The sequence below is a fragment of the Papilio xuthus genome, unplaced genomic scaffold (genome assembly GCF_000836235.2).
Source record: "Papilio xuthus unplaced genomic scaffold, Pxut_1.1 DF826945.1, whole genome shotgun sequence".
In the NCBI taxonomy this organism is placed as follows: domain Eukaryota; kingdom Metazoa; phylum Arthropoda; class Insecta; order Lepidoptera; family Papilionidae; genus Papilio; species Papilio xuthus.
The window spans coordinates 7,135,171-7,152,494 of record NW_013531704.1 but is presented as its reverse complement, the minus strand read 5'-3'; the positions used below and the strand labels follow the sequence as shown (position 1 = coordinate 7,152,494).

The following is a 17,324-nucleotide window of genomic DNA, read 5'->3' as shown; positions in this document are numbered from 1 at the left end:
GGTTAAATAATTTTATAGCTTAAATAGGTTAGCTTGAAAAACAATTGTTACCATTTTTACTTAATTGGCGTTTATTGTATATCTCATTAATTAATAATCGATATCGATTAGGGAGATAAAAACAGATAAAGGAATAAATAAATTATCTGTGGCTATGTAACAAAGCGAGCGCACCGGCTGACAGTAAACCAAGATAATTTTCGTTTGATTTTCATTTCAACACATTTCAATTGAAAGAATATAAGAAAATGCTTATTTCTCTGTATAATGGAATCTAAAGTGCAGAAACAAATCGTTGATTACTTTTTAACTTTTGTAGAGTTTAACAATACGTCAAAAGGGTGTTTGAAAACTTGCCAAAAGTGCGCATTTACTATTTATAAACTAACTCAGCGTTGTAATAATATTAAAAAGTAAGTACACTATTTTGTTTTTTATATTCGTTTACTATTTCTAGATATAATTAATATACAAATGTCTATTTTAGAGTGGAATTGGTTCGTACACCGTTGGAAGACTTCGCGGATGTTCCCCCAAAGCTGTTAAATCGCTTACTTAACCTTATCACAATAGAAATTAGTGAAATTCGAAAACAAAGGTAAGTTCCTGATAAATAGCTTAATAAATAAGAATTAGATCTTGGATTACAATACAATCTGGATTTATGTCAGATATTAAACAATGATATATTGATATCAAATTTCTTCATAATAAAATTAATCGTGAACATCTTCAAGTTACGTGACTTCTGTAATATGTTCCAGAATAATTATTGACGAGGCATTTGAAAGACTTTGCTTAAAAGCCAACACTGTAAAAGAAAATTGCAGGGAAATTAATTTTTTGGCATCCAGTTTGCTGGTAGACGGGACATCACTTCAACCACCACTAAAGCAACTCCTAGAGTTTATTGACGATACTATAACATACGGGAGCCAATTTCATTCATTTATAGAATCATCTTTAAAGATATTTGCATTGAAAGGTCTTGACACACAATCTCTGGTAGAGAACTTTAAAATTCCCATTTATTGGCAGAGAAGAGTTACAGAAATAATTTCTTATACAGCATTTTGTCCAGAAAACAAAATATAGCATTATGGATCTGTTAGATTCAATCTTGAATTCAATGCAAAAACCACCAACAGCTAGCGAAGCACAAAAAAGTGCTCTTAAGAAACAGAAAGAAGCATTGGAACGTAAGCAAAAAGATGAAAAGAACAGACTAAAGAAATTCAGACAGCAAGTCGAAGAAAAAATAGGGGAATTCATAAAAGATGGCAACAAACCTTCATTACAATTCGAACCAATGGAACAAACATATCGGTCAATAATACGAGATGTGGCAGAGACCGCTGGTCTTCAGATATTTTCATTTGGACAAGATGGCATAGACCGTTATTCTGTAGTTTACACAAAAGAACGTGGACCATCGGAAGATGAGCTAAGTGTGAGACGCTCTGGAGGAGTTTGGAGTGAGGATAAAGCGGCAGAGATGGCTTTACAACACATTGAACTGAAGAAGCAGGCTGCTTTAAATATTGAAGAGGAGAGAAATAGAAAGCGCAAGCACGGAAAGGAACAATTGAGCGGAACATTTTATAAGCAGAAGTATGCACATCTGATAGGTGAAGATGCAGCATTAGATGCTGCTCATAAAACTAACATGAATAAGACTTACGGAGAGGTACCGAGTGAGAATAAAAAAGACTCGCGTTCTATTGAGCAAACAATGGCTGATATTCGTGCAAAGAAATTGAAGAAGGCGGAAAACAAGGAGGCTACAGAAAATAATCATCAGATTGATTGATATTTACTGCTTCTAGTGAATTTTAAAAATTACATTAATTTATAATTCAAAGTCAAATTGAATGAATTCTGACAATTTTAGCAAATAGAATACATGTATTCAAATTTAGCTTTTTTTATATATAAACTAGGTAATTACATAGTTCATTTGAACATAATATAAGCAGCTATTTACTATTACACTTTCTAGATTAGATTTAAAAACTTTGTAGCCTATGTCTTCTGCCAGACTATATTCTACATCTATGATGAATGTTAACAAGGTCAGTTGTCATTCTGGAGATACCTTAAAAACTTTCAGATTTAAGACTAAACCATAACTTTTTTGACTACATATGTATCATGTATGTATTTCTCTAATTTCATACTAAATATATAATTTATGATTAAACTTATCAACTTCCTTATAATATTAGGAAATAATCTAAAATTAGGCAAAGTATATAAGTGTGCTAATGATATTGACAGCATAAAGGTGAGTATACACTAGAACATTTACTTAAAACAATGAGCCAGATATGTACTAGTGTATCATCCCTTCACAGATCCTTCGGAAGCTTTGATTTCACCTGTATTATAAGAGAAAATGCTCTAGTGTGTATTCACCCGAACAGTTCAAAAAATTGCCCACCAAACTTAGTTATAATTACATTGAAAAATATATCTGCCCCAATCTCCCGATGTAAGTGGAGTTAATTGTAGCATATCCCTTGTTTTTTTTTGTGCCTAGGTATATTTTTAGACAAAACAAACTGTCACCTATTTCACATTGAGGCAGAGAGATTGTGCTGTAGGACAGTGGAGTACTGCTATTGTTTGAACAAAGCAAACAATAGCTGTAATGAACTGACCTACTCGGACCTCAGTGTTGTGTCTTCGTGTGAACATGACTTAACAGCGTATCATACTGGATCATACAAGTTTATGGGAATATAATTACATATATTTAATTACTTTAATAAAGACTGTCATAGATATTGTTTGTTTTATTGGTTTTTTTTTTGCTATAAATGGTAGAAGAAACTTCTGTCACAAGCAAAATAACTTTCAATTTTGTTGAGTGCATCTTATCCGTTTTATCCTGAGTTTTTCCCACAAACCCTTGTTTGCTGGTAACTTTTATGACAGTCCGGGGAAGAATACGAATCGAATGACACATCAATCGTCAAAATCGCTTGACCTTTGGACTCTGGGAGGTCACAATGAAATTGAAAACCATAAAGGCGGTTGAAAAAAAAAACAAAATATTTTTGAACATTTATTTGCCATCAACACGTTTAATAATTAGTTAATATACAAGGTAACACGAACAACAAATCTTATAAATACAATTTGATTAATATAATATTTTTGTGCTTAATTTATAATATTGTCTTGTTAGAACATGGATGTAATTAACCTACACAATTTAATTATTGTAAAGTGAATTTAAAATAGACTAGTGCTAAAGAAATCAACCGAGATAGCTCTATAATAATAAACAAAATTGGAGGTTATGTTCGATGCATGTTTTAAAACTCTTAAGACCCAATTTCCACTGGCGCGATTGCTTCTTTGAGTACCTGTTCCACTGGTGCATCAATGTCACATAGAATTAGTAGTCACGCAAAGTTAGTGGCGCTTAGTAAAAAGTATTGTAAGTCTGACAATCGTAAATCATGTCAGTACAGTAACGCTCAAAATCAGCGCTGGCATAATGTAAACACTAACTGGCGCCAGTGATCCCACATAGTCCATTCCAGGCCAGCGCTACTGGCATAGTGTAACCCCGTCATTATTTTAAATGCTCCAAATATAACAGACAAAATTCTATCAGTGAAGCACAGTTCTTGTACAAACTTGACTGACCTAATAATTATCATGATTTGGACGCAACTTTATCTTTCGTACAGACCAAACTATTTTTTTATATTTAAAAGATAAATTCGAAAATAAATATGCAACTATGTATTTGGTAATAAAATTTGACTATAATAATTGACATGCTTGATATAAACAATTTTAGAAACAAAACAGATTTCTGGCGTGCATTGTTAAAATCACTATGTATTTTTACATTTTTAATTAATAGATGGCGCGATAACTTTTACGTCAAACAAGGACTTTTGTTATAAATCAGTTGAGATTTAGAATTTGACAACAGCAAACATTTTCTTATTATATTAAAAGTTATTGAACATTGATGTATCTACATTATTAATAATTTCTAAACTCTGTGTGCGCATAGCTTTCATTATATGATGAACAGTTATAGCGTGCCATATTACTACAAATTAATTAGCAATACCGATACAAATGGCTTATATTTTAATTCAAATAACAATTATATCTAAAAAAACCTTAAGATAGGCACAATTTTAACTTAAGTGGCATATAAAAGAAGCTAAAAACACTAGAATCAGTACAAAAAAAGTAAAAAACAACCAAAAATATACGTAAAATTCAGTAAATCAGAAACATAAATTATATAAGTTTGATTATTATTTAGCCGTGTCATGTATATAGGTATTATATGTTACATAGAAACAGCAAACATCTAGCTACATACATATGTATAGGTCACTGACCTCTATAATATGGACATGAAACCTTTTGATTTGTTTGGACTTTAAAGCGCCTGTTAATATTACTCTATCTCTATTATTAGTTCCAATTCAAATCCGCAACAACGCTACCAAGCGCTTCAGTCAGCGGCAAAATGGTGGAAATCAGATAGGCACAAAATACCACGGCTTATAGCCTGTCCAGTGGACTATAGAGGTTAGTGGAATTTATTATTAATTTAAATATAGCTTATTGATAGAATAATAACATTTAATATACAAGGGCCGATGCACACGTATAAAGGTATTTTCACTGAAAAGCAGAGGTTCCGAATTTTTATTTCTTTTAAAAGTTAAGAGCCCTTCATTTCATTTCCCGCCCTGTCAGATCAACTGTGGATATCAAGAGATCAACTGGACAACTTTGTAAAGAATATTAATTCCTTTTTAAAAAATATTAATTTTTTTTTATAATAATATTAAATGGCAATTCGAACAAACGTTTTGATTGGAATGTCATTTTATATTTTTTTTATAAAGGTAAATATGTGCAACAGCCAAGAAGTAAATTTGTTTTTTTTATATAATATTTTACTAAACTACGATAACAACGATATCACATCAATAAATTACAAATATATACACTACGATTGCAGTCACAAATACCTACATTTGAAATATATATATTAATTGTATACATATCTTAAAAAGGTCTTGTATAAAGCGACATTTAAAATAAAACATCTAGAAATTTATTGTCAAAATTACGCTTAAATATTTATTGTATTTATTATTGTCTTTGTGCAAAAAAGGCATAATATTATCAAACTGCCCTTTTCCCTACTCTTACATACTGAATTGAATGAATGAAAGTGAATTCTGATTTGACAACTGATAGAGATGTACATATCTATTAGTTGTCAAATCAGAATTCACTATCTTACGCATATCCTCTTTCACAAAACCCATACACTCTATATTCTTCCTCTTTGTTGTCATCAACATTTAATCTCATTGCTTTCTTGTATAACAAAGCATAATATTTATGCTTTATCTTATAACTGTAAAGCAAGTAGATATAATATAATTTTATTATTGTCTATAGTTACATAAGCCAATTTGAAATTATATCTTGCCAATTAACTCCCTAATATATGTATATTTGATTAAATATTATTAAAAATACACACGAATCTTACGTTATTGTAACTGTCAATAGATTATAAGAAAGAGTATTGGAATAATTAATAAGTTCCATTATTTTTTTTTAATGTCGTGTCGTGTGGCTGAATTATTAAAAAACCTTTGCCTCAAAAACTCAAAGCCACCTAAAAATGAAATTGTGTCATTATTTTTTGTTTATGATTGAATTTCAATCTTAATACTAGAAATAATTTAAAATTATTACTTTACGATCCTACCAAATTTTATAAAATAAATAACATTTGATAACAGGTAACAGTAAAATATTAAAAATGGAATGGTATAATAAATTGTATAAGAAAAAGATTAAAAACTTTTTTCTGAGGTATTGTACGAGAAATTACGGAGGACTTGATTTTGGTTATCCGTTTAAGAGACAGGTAACCTGTTAATACATTTTATACTATCAAAATTACTTTAAAACAATAATTTGCTTCAGAGCAGAATTTTGTTAAAAGCAATTTATATAAATCTTAGGTTAGTTTAGAAATAAAAAATAAAAATCCTTTATTATTAAGATATACTCGTGTGACCAAAAAAATATAAAATTTTCAGAAAAAGGATATGCTACAGTTTACTGATATGCTTTTAATATGTAAGGTAAAATGATGTGTTAATAAGTCTTTTACTTAAATATAATTTGAGTTAAAAATTCGACTTCTTTCACTATTTTGGTGTATAATTAGAAATCTTAATTTTTATGAATATTATTGTCATTCTGTTTCCGTAGATCAAGAAAAGAAATGTTTTCATTAAAGCAAGAACTTTGATGGTGGCGCTAGTGTGTAACTTAACATGGTAACACTAAGATATTTTTTACTCTTCGTCATCAGTTTCACAGCAGCCGGGCCAGCAGCAGCCTTCAGTACCATCAGGTCGTGTGCAGAATAGCAGCGTCTCTAAGTTTGAGACGGGTCGAGGTTCGATGCCGTGGAAGTCACGCAAGTCATCCGCCGGGAACCACGCTCTTTCTTCATCCTCTATTATCGGAATGCCGAAGTATCTAAAAGAAATTATATAACATATGTTGCGTTTTTTTTTATTTTCGATATTTTTTTTAGTACGCTTTGATTATAATGAGATTGTCTGTGCATAGGTTTTGGAGTTTATAAAGCTTAGCTTAGCTTCTTAAATTTATCTGCTAAATATACTAGAAAGAAACAAATTATGCGTTCATCTTTTATCATTGTAAACTTCGACTACAACGTTGAAATGTTGACAGTTGTTATGTTAGCTATCCCCTCACCTGCATATAGCTAATCCAGGGATCCAAAGCACAGAAGCCAACACCAGCACTATAACCAACAGCACAGCCCACACAGGCCACGACTTCCTCTCTGTATCTCCTTCCGATGCTATCCAGGCGTCGTACCCTGCTCCACCCACCGCCAGCTCAGCAAATGATGAGATTAGGATACAAAGCATCGCCAGTGGGGATAAATACTTCCAGCAGATTAACCAGTAGATGCCAGGTCGACGACCAGTCATCAGTTCTATGTCGTCCGCAAATCTGACAATAAAAAAAATGATTTTTCATTGCCGAATGACAGCTGTCAAAACATGTTATCATCCTTGTCACTCGCTTTTAAAAAAAAGGAGAGAATATGTTATAAAAAATCTTTTGGCTGTTAAACGCAATGTCGGAATGTATTTCGAAATTTAAAATAAATTAAAAAGTAAGTTAAGTCCTAAATTTTTGATGTATTATTAGATTAATATTTAAATCTTGGGTGTAATAAGTTTTAAAACATGAATCTTGTTAAGTTCATTCTCTACAGATCGTGTCTATGAAGCGACAGTACAGATTAGTGTAAAAGCCGTTGTATTGCGATGCGATTTTTGTTTAAAAAAAAAAGCTTTATGTCTTTTAAGTTAAATAGTCATTTGTATACAGTCAAATTTACCTTTTAACACCATAGACGTAAGAGATACCAATGCACTCGAAGAAAGCGATGATGAGCAAAGGAAAGTTGCCGCTGTACATATCAAATAGCAAGAATATGTAGCTTCCAGCGCCATGTGCGAAGGCCATAGATAATAAACAGCAGATGAGGCATAGACCACCGGTGAGGTACTCCTTTCGAAGGTTGGGGAACAGTTTCATATCCACGATAGATGTGACTACGCCCTCTAGCGTGCCGAATTGGGAGTCGATTCCGAGGGTGAAGAGCATCAGGAAGAACAGCACAGACCAGAACTGAGCCCCAGGGAACTGGTTGATAGCCTCCGTGAAGATTATAAAAGCAAGGCCTGTACCCGACGCCGTCTGAAAAAAGAAATATAAAGATTTTTATAATTCGAATAACGTAATACAATGTTCTTAATGAGCTCTCTCTTTCTCTCTCTGTTGCTCTCCCTCTCTCTCATAGCATATTAAAAATTACTTACATTATCCAACTCCTTCTGCAGATCACATTCAGGTAAATGTGGCATCATTATAGTGGTCAGATTACCATTCATACCAATCGTTACCGGCTGCCCTTCTTCCGGGAACACCATAGACTGATAAGAAGATCCAAATGTCTCCAGAAGAGTTTCATTCCTTAAGCTCAAACATTTCTCATACACCATCGTCGCTTTAAAACCAATGATGGAGAAAACAACGATACCAGCGAACATGGACGTTAAACAGTTAGTCATAGAGACCATAATTGCATCTCTATAACAGTTATTATCAACTGGATTATAGGACGAGAAGGCTATAAGACCTCCAAAAGCTAAGCCAAGGGAAAAGAATATCTGAGTGCCAGCTTCCAACCAGACAACAGGGTCTAGAATCGTGTGCCACTTTGGTGTAAAGAGATGTATCAGTCCATCACCCATACCCTTCAAAGTTATACCTCTGAAGAAGAAGATGACCAGAACGATGTAAGGGAAAGTGGCAGTGATGTACACGACTTTACCAGAGGAAGCTATCCCTTTAATCATGCATAAATAGACCAGGATCCAGGCGATAACAAGAGCTAGTGCGATTTTGTAGTTAAATGATATTGGATGGTTGATGTCTTCGGAGATCTGAAGAGTTGTTCGATACCAGAAGTATTGTGTTGGACTGCTTGCCTGAAACAAATGAAAAAGCTTTGTTAATTGGTGAAGCCTTATATCTCTATAGGTCTAAAAAGTAAAAAAAAATGATCACCCTTTATTTCCAACCTCAGGAAACATATTTACTTAACTTCGAACTTGACATATTTGTTAACACGTTAAACGCCACTCCGGTCACCGGTGACTGGATCTCTGCGTGCATTTAAGCGCCGCGTAGCGCACGTGTGATCTCATGAAGTTTATTCATAATATCTGCGGAAGCCAGTTTCTGATTGAACCCTAAACTAGATAGATATATTTTGAAGATTCGGCATTACGCATCTATTTCCAGCAAAAAGTTTTTTAACGTGTTAATATTACCATTCTTTTAGTACCGTTTCAAATATTTAAAATGTTGGCAGTAAAATATTTATTTAAGTACTAATAAACCTCCGCAACGACAGACAATAAATTTATCTCGTTACTAAGGAATTTAACAACGTTCACTTCCACTCGAAACGTTTCTCGCCTCTCTCCAAGGAATTTATAGTCTGACTGCTTAAATAAAGTTTGAATCTTATTAAAGTCTTATTAGGAAAACCATGAGCTTACAATATTAGAAACAAGCTTGTTTATCTTTTTTCACGATTATATATAACCAAAGAACTTAATATACGAATTTTCTGTCTGAAATCCTCTTTACCTGAAGTCGAGTGTAATATGAAAACATACTAAATTAAGCTTCGTCGACCTGGGCTTAGACTTCATGCTTGTAATCCCTTTTAAGGCTTAAAAGGTCCCCTTTGATGCCAGGTTACATAGAACTTGAGTTTAACAGAGTCTATTTGAATAAAACTTTGACTTAAAATCGCATAAATCCTTTTAAATGTCTCAATAAACTTGTCAAGCTAAAATCGAATTTAAAATTAGGGAACACAGAGTTCGTTATAATTTGAATAGAATAAAGTATTTTAAAATTGCTAAAATCAAAACCAATGATTACCTAAGTAGGTAAGTTTATATAAAAACTAGCTGTCGCCCGCGACTCCGTCCGCGTGGATATATAAAAAAACTTAATTAGTGCAGTCTATGTTTTCTTACAGACTAGATCCGTTCAACCGTTCTAGAGATATCTTCAAACACCCATCCATCCATCCACATTACATCCATCTAAACAGTGGCATTTATAATATTAGTAAATTAAATAAAAAGCAGCTCTTAAAGGCATAAATTCGAAAAGAATAAATAGTATCCTATGTCAGTCTCCAGGCTCTAAGCTACCTCCTCACCAATTTTCAGCCATATCGGTAAAGCCGTTCTTGAGTTATAAATAGTGTAACTAACACGACTTTCTTTTATATATATAGATTGTTATATGTTAAGTGGAAAATGCTTTCTTGTCAAAGAATCCTGACAAAATCGATCTCGTATAAAAGTACGCAATAAAGGTACACGTTTAAAAAGATTTTACGTCATCGAGAAACGATTAATACATTTAATACATTTAGAAAACAAAAATTATAAGGGTTCATTGACCTTTAGCAACGAGACGACTGATAGATTACTCCTTTAGTAAATTTAACTTAATTCATCAAAGTCACTTAAACTTGCCAACTTAATTGTAGCCGTGTCACCACATCTTGACACTTTTAATTAAATTACCATCTTAAAATAAATACTTAAACCAATTTTAATAAAATTCGTAAATAATGCCGTATTTCTATCACCAATACTTATGTAAACAATCTTTTAATAGCTACTCAAACACTCGCTTAGTGTAGACTTATTGTATGCTAAATGTATCCCTTAGTGAACACATAACGACTCAGTGTAAAAGTTAATTAATTACTGTGTTATTGAACTCCAAAACCACACATAATTTCCACTTAAATTACTAAAAAGTTGTACTCGTTGACATTGCAATAAATTGGTTGAAAGAAATCAATTTCCTTTAATCGATGAAAATGAAAAGGGAGAAATTTTCTTCTGAGAATGCCTTTAAAAGATTTCCAATGGCAAAGTTTTCCGCAAGACGTGACGCAATCTAAAATCTCAAAGCGCAAATTACTTCCGACTTTCATAACATCGACTTTGAGCGTTGAAAGAAGGTATGGAGTCAGAATGAGGGTTTAAATTGACTTCATCATATTTCTTGACATACTCTTTTAAATCGGTCTAAAATTCTGCCATCAGCTATACTATCTTACTAATATTATAAATGAATGAATGAATGTTTAGATGGATGTTTGTTTGAAGATATCTCCGGAACGGCTCAACGGATCTCGCTGAAATTTGGCATAGATATAGAACATAGTCTGGAAGGAGACATAGGCTATTTATTACTTTTTTTAATTCTAGTCTAGTCTATTAGTAGTCTAGAATAAATACATCACAACTAAAGTCTAGATACGCGTGACAACCTTATTGATCGTAAAGGTCACGACCCCGAACGAAAGTTTAACCGTAGTATTCCACAGACGTGACATTTGTATAACCCTCACGCTGTCCGGTGTCGGTACCAATTAGTTTGGGGCCCATCAAAGGCCCTTTGTCAGGGTGGGACTGGTTAATCGCGGACGCAGCCCGTCTCTCACCATCTCCAAAGGTAGGTTACAAAAATGTGTCGCTAATGTTTAAATAATTTGACTTTATTGTATGTGATCCATGAGATAAATAAAGATGGATCCCCAACGGGTCTGAAACTAGTCGGTTCCTTCAACAGAAATTTAAACTTGAGTGGTAAGTGTATATTATTTTATTTTAAAATAATGTCTCATAAACTTATAAACAATTGTTTTATTAACTCTAACAAAACAGAACCGATAAAAAAATACCGGTCAGAGAAAAGTAATAAAGATAGTTCCGTGATGAAATAACAAATACTTTATTTTATTTTTATTTTAATCTTTGTACACAGTTTAAAGTACATAGTGTAACATTACATAGAAATACAATGATGTACAGGTGAGTTTAACTCTAAAAGAGTTCTCTTACAGCTAACATTGCGATACAGACAGGATATATAGTGGGTAATAACAAATAGTTTCACAAGAACGCAACATCGATCTATCACTGAAAGAAAATTGCACGCTAAAAACTTCTTTCGTGACGTAAACGTGACGATCTTTGGAGGAGGCCTATGCCCAGCAGTAGGCGACTTACAGCTGAGAAATAAGAAACGTCTTTTAGATAAATTAAAGAATTGAAAGTTTCCTCGATTTTCAACAATAACGAAGTAAGTAGAAATAAGAGAAACTTAGTTTAGATGAATCCTTACAAGGAAATAATTAAGTATTTTACTTCATAAGGGAATTTAAGATGGACACTTAAATTGTTTGTTCAATTAACAAATGTATAATTAAATTACATTATTCATTTATTTATTTCAAGATTTATAAAGTAATCTTAGATTATCGCAAAACATTTTATTAAAAAAAAACAAATCTGGAAAACCTCTTAAAAAATGTTCTCAGAAGAACTTTCTTTCAACTTATACGATGGAAATTATAATAGTATTGGTAAGCGTTAAATGTGTGAAAAAATTACGTTACCTTTAATAGAGAATTGCTATTTCATTTACCCTATAATTTACGAAGCAACATTAATTATGTGGTCGGCAACCCGCATCCCACAGTCAGCTGTTTCTAAATTAGAATATTGATTAAGATCGCTGTTCAGAGTCGTGATCGGAAATTGAATTATATTTTCGCTCATAAAATACGTTGTTATTTGGTTCACATAATTTTAGCTTTATTACTTTAGGAGAAATGGAAATTTTAAAAGTGTTATACTTAAATATAACAATATGTTGTTTAACAACGAGCGTTTTTAAGCATGTTCTCCACTAGCTAAAATTAAAAAAAACCTTAATAAGTAATCCATGTATTCTTCTAGACTGTGTTCTACATCTATGCCAAATTTTATTGAAATCCGTTGAAGCGTTTTGAAGACACCTTCTAATCATCCATCCATCCAAACTTTCGCGTTTATTAGTAAGATATTTGTATGTATAACAGTGTGTGCGAACACCCACGCCTCTATCGGGGTCCAAATAAAACATCCCACGCGTCGCCCACGTCCCTACTGAAACAACGATTGTGATTATATTCTCATTGTTCGTTACGTAACAATTTAATCTGTATATTTTAGAAAGCACTGAAAATGTATTCACATAATAACAATAAGGTTAAAAGCACGAACTACAAAATCAAAAAAGTTCACGGGTGATTTTCCTAAATAGATTTCTACTATCTTAATCGCTGCTATAAAAAGTAACTGGAAGAGACAATTTGCTAAGTGGGTACGGACAATTGCGTCTACTATGTGATCAGCGCTGAGTGGTCCAGAAAGGAACACCCAGCATACAAAGCTGAGTGAAACCTTATCCGGTCAGCATTGCAACAATATTTGTAAATATTTCCTGTTTCTTTTTAATGTTATGTTTTATGTGTTATTTCTTTATATAATAATTATTTTTATGCTCTTTTTGTTATTGTGTTGTGATATTGAAAGGTGTAAATGTTATTTTATTTATTTATTTATCTTTTATTAAGACGTTACGATATCGGTAAGAAATTCGCAGAATCAGAGTTAATTCTCTACGTATATACAATGTTGGAAATAGGTCATGTATTGATCGACATTCTGTTCCCGTACCAACCGCAACAAATGTCTGTCTATAGAGAAATTTAATTGTGGTACAATACTGAACTAATGAATTATTAAACATCATTTATTATGTAACCAGCTGTTGCCTGCGACTCCGTCTGCGCGGTATTAACTTAGTAAGTAGTATATGTTCTTCCAGACTGTCCTAAATCTGTACGAAAATTCATACATCCATCCGTACATTCTCATTTGTAATAAAGTTTTGTAAAAAGATAATATTGTATTATATTTTGAATCCTACCAGGAGTGCTAAGAAAAGAATTAAAAAAAAACGTATGCTAACAATTCAACCAGCAACATATTAAAATGCAAAAAAATGGATAAACGGAGAAAAAAATTACTGCTTAGTTTTTGTGTCAAAACATAAATTGAATCACAAATAACAATGAGATATAATAGATGAAAAATGTCTCAATTCAGAATATTATTTGATCAGAGAATTAAATTGAGAATGAATAATTCCTTTCTACTTATTTATCATTTTTCGTGATGAATAATTAAATGGGTATAATGGACGGAATGAAACAAAAAACATATTTTAATGTCTTATGAATTTAACTACGCTTAATGAAACAAAATCTTACTAATATTATAAATGCGAATGTTTCAATGGATTGATGGATGGATGGATGAAAGTTTGTTTGAAGATACCTTTAGTTCGGCTGCATGGATCACGCTGATATTTGGCATATATGTAAAACATAGTCTGGAAGAATAGACCAGTATTTAAGTTTTTTTTTTAATTCCGTACAGACGGAGTCACGGGCGACACTTAGTATATAAATAAAATAGAACACTAGACATAATAAATAGTGTAGTACATAAGCTTCGTAGTTTCGTAGCGCAGTTCGTAGCAATGTTGTAGCATCGCCTACGCTGAAATTGAATTACGTCCCACGCGATATTGTGTTCTGAAAACTTTATTTGCCTGCATAATATATAAATAGAATATTAATAGAAGTGTACTATATATAATTATATATTTTGTTATATATTCCAACATAATTTTGTTTATACTCTCTCTAATATATATTTTACGAATAAACGCAATATTTTCATGTTACCTCGTATGCGTTTCTAAATCGATAAATAGATTTTGATAACACTACAGTAGAGTGCTCTAAAGTCTCTAAGGTTGGGATCTTAAAAACGCTAGCTTTCGCTCGTGACAAAAAATCTTAATTATGTGTTTTTTTAAGCTTTGGTCTACTTCTATGCATCAGCAAGATCCCTGCAGCTGCTCCGGAGATACCTTCTAACAAACATACATCCAACCATCCTAACTTCTATACAAACATTTGCAATTATAAAATTGGTATGATAGAAAAGTAAAACGCAAATGAAAAAGATTTTAACAGTTTCAAAATACACTAACTATTTTAAAATGTAACATTTTCATTAAATCTTATAAAGTAAAAAGATAAAGAAAAAATTCAATGTAACTTGTCACTATAGCTACAGATAAATGTCATCCATTATGTGAATAAGTAGAAAATAGAAAGTTACAGTTCGATAAAAGCGAGCGCGTCTTAGCTTGCATTTATCGTAATCACACGAAAACACTCTTTACATTTACGTTGGGAAAAGAGAAAATATTAAAACGCTTGGAATACATTTTTGGTGTTACTTTTTGCGTCATGAAGGCCTAATTTAGTCATCTTTCCCTTCCCAACCTTTTCTTTATAAGGAAAGGATGGGAAGTGGAAGTGGACTTTCCGGATGAGAGGATGCATAGAAAGGGAAGATATTTTTTTTCTGTGCATCCTCTCCTCCGTCGATTAAAGATAGGCAACGCATATGCAATTGCTTATGTCTATGGGCAACGGTCACTTCGCTATTTCAGCGATTTGAGGTGGCCGCTCGCTCGTTTAATATCAAAAATTAAATAATTATAATTGCAAAGTAAATTTATTTTTCTAGCATTGCTTTTTTAATATATAAGTAAGCTAGATAAATAAGCATAAAGCAATAGAAACCATAAATAGGGCATCATTTTTATTGTTAACAGAACAATAATGCAGCATCTTTGCTAACAATAGGAAAGTATTACTTACATTCAGATGTCCGTACCCTTTACCAGGCTATTGGTGAGAAAATAAGAAAATAGTGTAGGTTTGTTTGCCAGAATTGTTATAAATATCTCATCATCATCACCTGCCTTTCTCCATTTAAAAGGTTGATAGTATACTGTTCCATACATTTCCATCATCTCTAAAGTCACTCCCTTGTTACGCATATCTTTCATTTAATTCATCCATACATTATTCCTCTCTCTACTTTTGTACCTATCTCCATACAATCTCATTATTTTATTGTATGTTTCCATTAGCTTTTCTCAATATTTGTACAGTTCAAATATGGAACGTGCTTCAAACGGATTTCGGACGACACAGAGTATATAATCCAGGATTGGACACAGAGTATATAACATATATTTATGAAGATATGAATGTATTTAAAAAGATATGTATTATTAATTAGCCTTCTAATATTTAAATAATATTAGTTATTAAATACTAGCTGTCAGACTTTAAGATGTTAAGCGCCCGCGGGCCGATTCGTGCGAAGATGTTAAGAGCCCGCTTTAACATCTTCGCACGAATCGGCCCGGCTCGCCCGGTGAAATACCACGACCACACAGAAGACAGGCGTGAAGTGGAAGCAATTCCGCGTTTCGTCTGATGAGTGTGCGTCCCGGAGGCCTAATTTAGTCCTCTTTCCCTTCCCATCCTTTTCTTTATAAGGAAAGAATGGGAAGTGGAAGTGGACTTTTCGGATGAGAGGATGCATGGAAGGGAAGATATTTTCTTCCTGTGCATCCTCTCCTCCGTTGATTAAAGGTAGGCAACGCATATACAATTGCGTATGTCTATGGCAACGGTCACTTCGCTATTTCAGCGATTTCATGTTGTCGCTTGCTCGTTTGCCACCTTATGATATAAAAAAAAAGACGCGACTCTGTCCGCGCGGTATTAAAAGAAAACTTAATTAGTAACCTATGTTTTCTTCCAGATTATATTCTACATCTGCGCCAAATTTCAACTAGATCTATGCAGCCGTTCTGGAGATATCATCAAACAAACATCCATTCATCTATTTTAATTATTTTAAAATGAACGATTATTTGAAAAAAGATGTTTGTGTACTTTAAAAATCACATTTAGGAATCAACATAGAAAATTTAAATATTACTAAAACTAATCAAAAAATTTAACACAGAAAAGATTACTATACCTTTTAGTGCTTGACCTAAAACATATCGATAAAATAGATTCGGGATCCGTTTTATTATTCGAGTGAAACTAGTTTAGACTCGCTTCACGGGAACCTAGCAGGTCGAGATTAAGAGCCCTTGATACTTAAGAGGTATACGTTGAGGGCAAAATTACTCTGCAGATATCAAATACTATCGTATATTGATTTTGACATATATTAAGAAGGTTAGTAAACAATGTGCTTATCTTTATATCAGAGAATTTGTTAATAAAAAGATGGAATAACATAAATAGTTATGAAAATAGATTTCATATTTTGTAGAGTTAATTGGTTTCCTTTTTTAATTAACACCCGTATCTTTTGCCATTAAAAGAAATCTTTTGCTGTTTAGTAAAAAAATAAAAAGTTGCTTTATCGTCGCTGGCACCAAAGAGGATTTTATTTAAGCGAGTTGTCTGAACTTTATTAACTGTCTCTGCAAAAGTACTGTACATTTTCGAAACGAAATCTTAAAAGTGTACTACTTTATTTTTTGCTTAAATATTAAAAATTAGCGTCTTTCTTGTATCTTATCCAACTTATTCTTCGTCCTTTTTTCTTATTCCCACTACAAAAGAGTTTTAATAAGATACAATAGACAATATCGATGACATCGCCTTAGTTTAACAGAAAAAAATAAAAGAAACAAAGACATCATATGAAGCTTTTATATCCTTCTTTAATAATCTAACTGTATACTATACTTACTGCACACTCCGGCTCAGTGATGTACGATCCGTTATCGAAATATTTGTTCGGGCATTCAGACCATGGAAGTTCCGCCTGGAAGCTCTGAGCAAAGTAGAAAAGGCACCAAGCTAT

The 17,324-nt window shown here is 32.6% G+C and overlaps 2 protein-coding genes across 2 annotated transcripts in view; one reads left to right on the top strand and one right to left on the bottom strand.

Annotated features, from left to right (window-relative positions):
• The first annotated feature begins 166 nt into the window (after window positions 1-166).
• Window positions 167-2,784, top strand: LOC106121467 (sperm-associated antigen 7 homolog). The gene is made up of 3 exons (XM_013317153.1): window positions 167-413; window positions 488-598; window positions 765-2,784. The coding sequence occupies exon 3, from the start codon at window positions 1,100-1,102 to the stop codon at window positions 1,808-1,810; it is 711 nt and encodes a 236-aa protein (XP_013172607.1). The 5' UTR covers window positions 167-413; window positions 488-598; window positions 765-1,099; the 3' UTR covers window positions 1,811-2,784.
• Window positions 2,785-6,326: 3,542 nt separating this feature from the next.
• The window catches only part of LOC106120977 (sodium-dependent neutral amino acid transporter B(0)AT3), a 16,513-nt gene continuing 5,515 nt past the window's right edge, over window positions 6,327-17,324 (bottom strand). The window contains exons 2-6 of the mRNA XM_013316447.1: window positions 17,211-17,320; window positions 7,944-8,615; window positions 7,460-7,821; window positions 6,802-7,065; window positions 6,327-6,558 (exon numbers count right to left, since the gene is read on the bottom strand). Of these exons, the coding sequence (XP_013171901.1) occupies window positions 6,372-6,558; window positions 6,802-7,065; window positions 7,460-7,821; window positions 7,944-8,615; window positions 17,211-17,320 (1,595 nt within the window). The 3' untranslated portion in view covers window positions 6,327-6,371. The remainder of the gene's footprint in view (window positions 6,559-6,801; window positions 7,066-7,459; window positions 7,822-7,943; window positions 8,616-17,210; window positions 17,321-17,324) is intronic.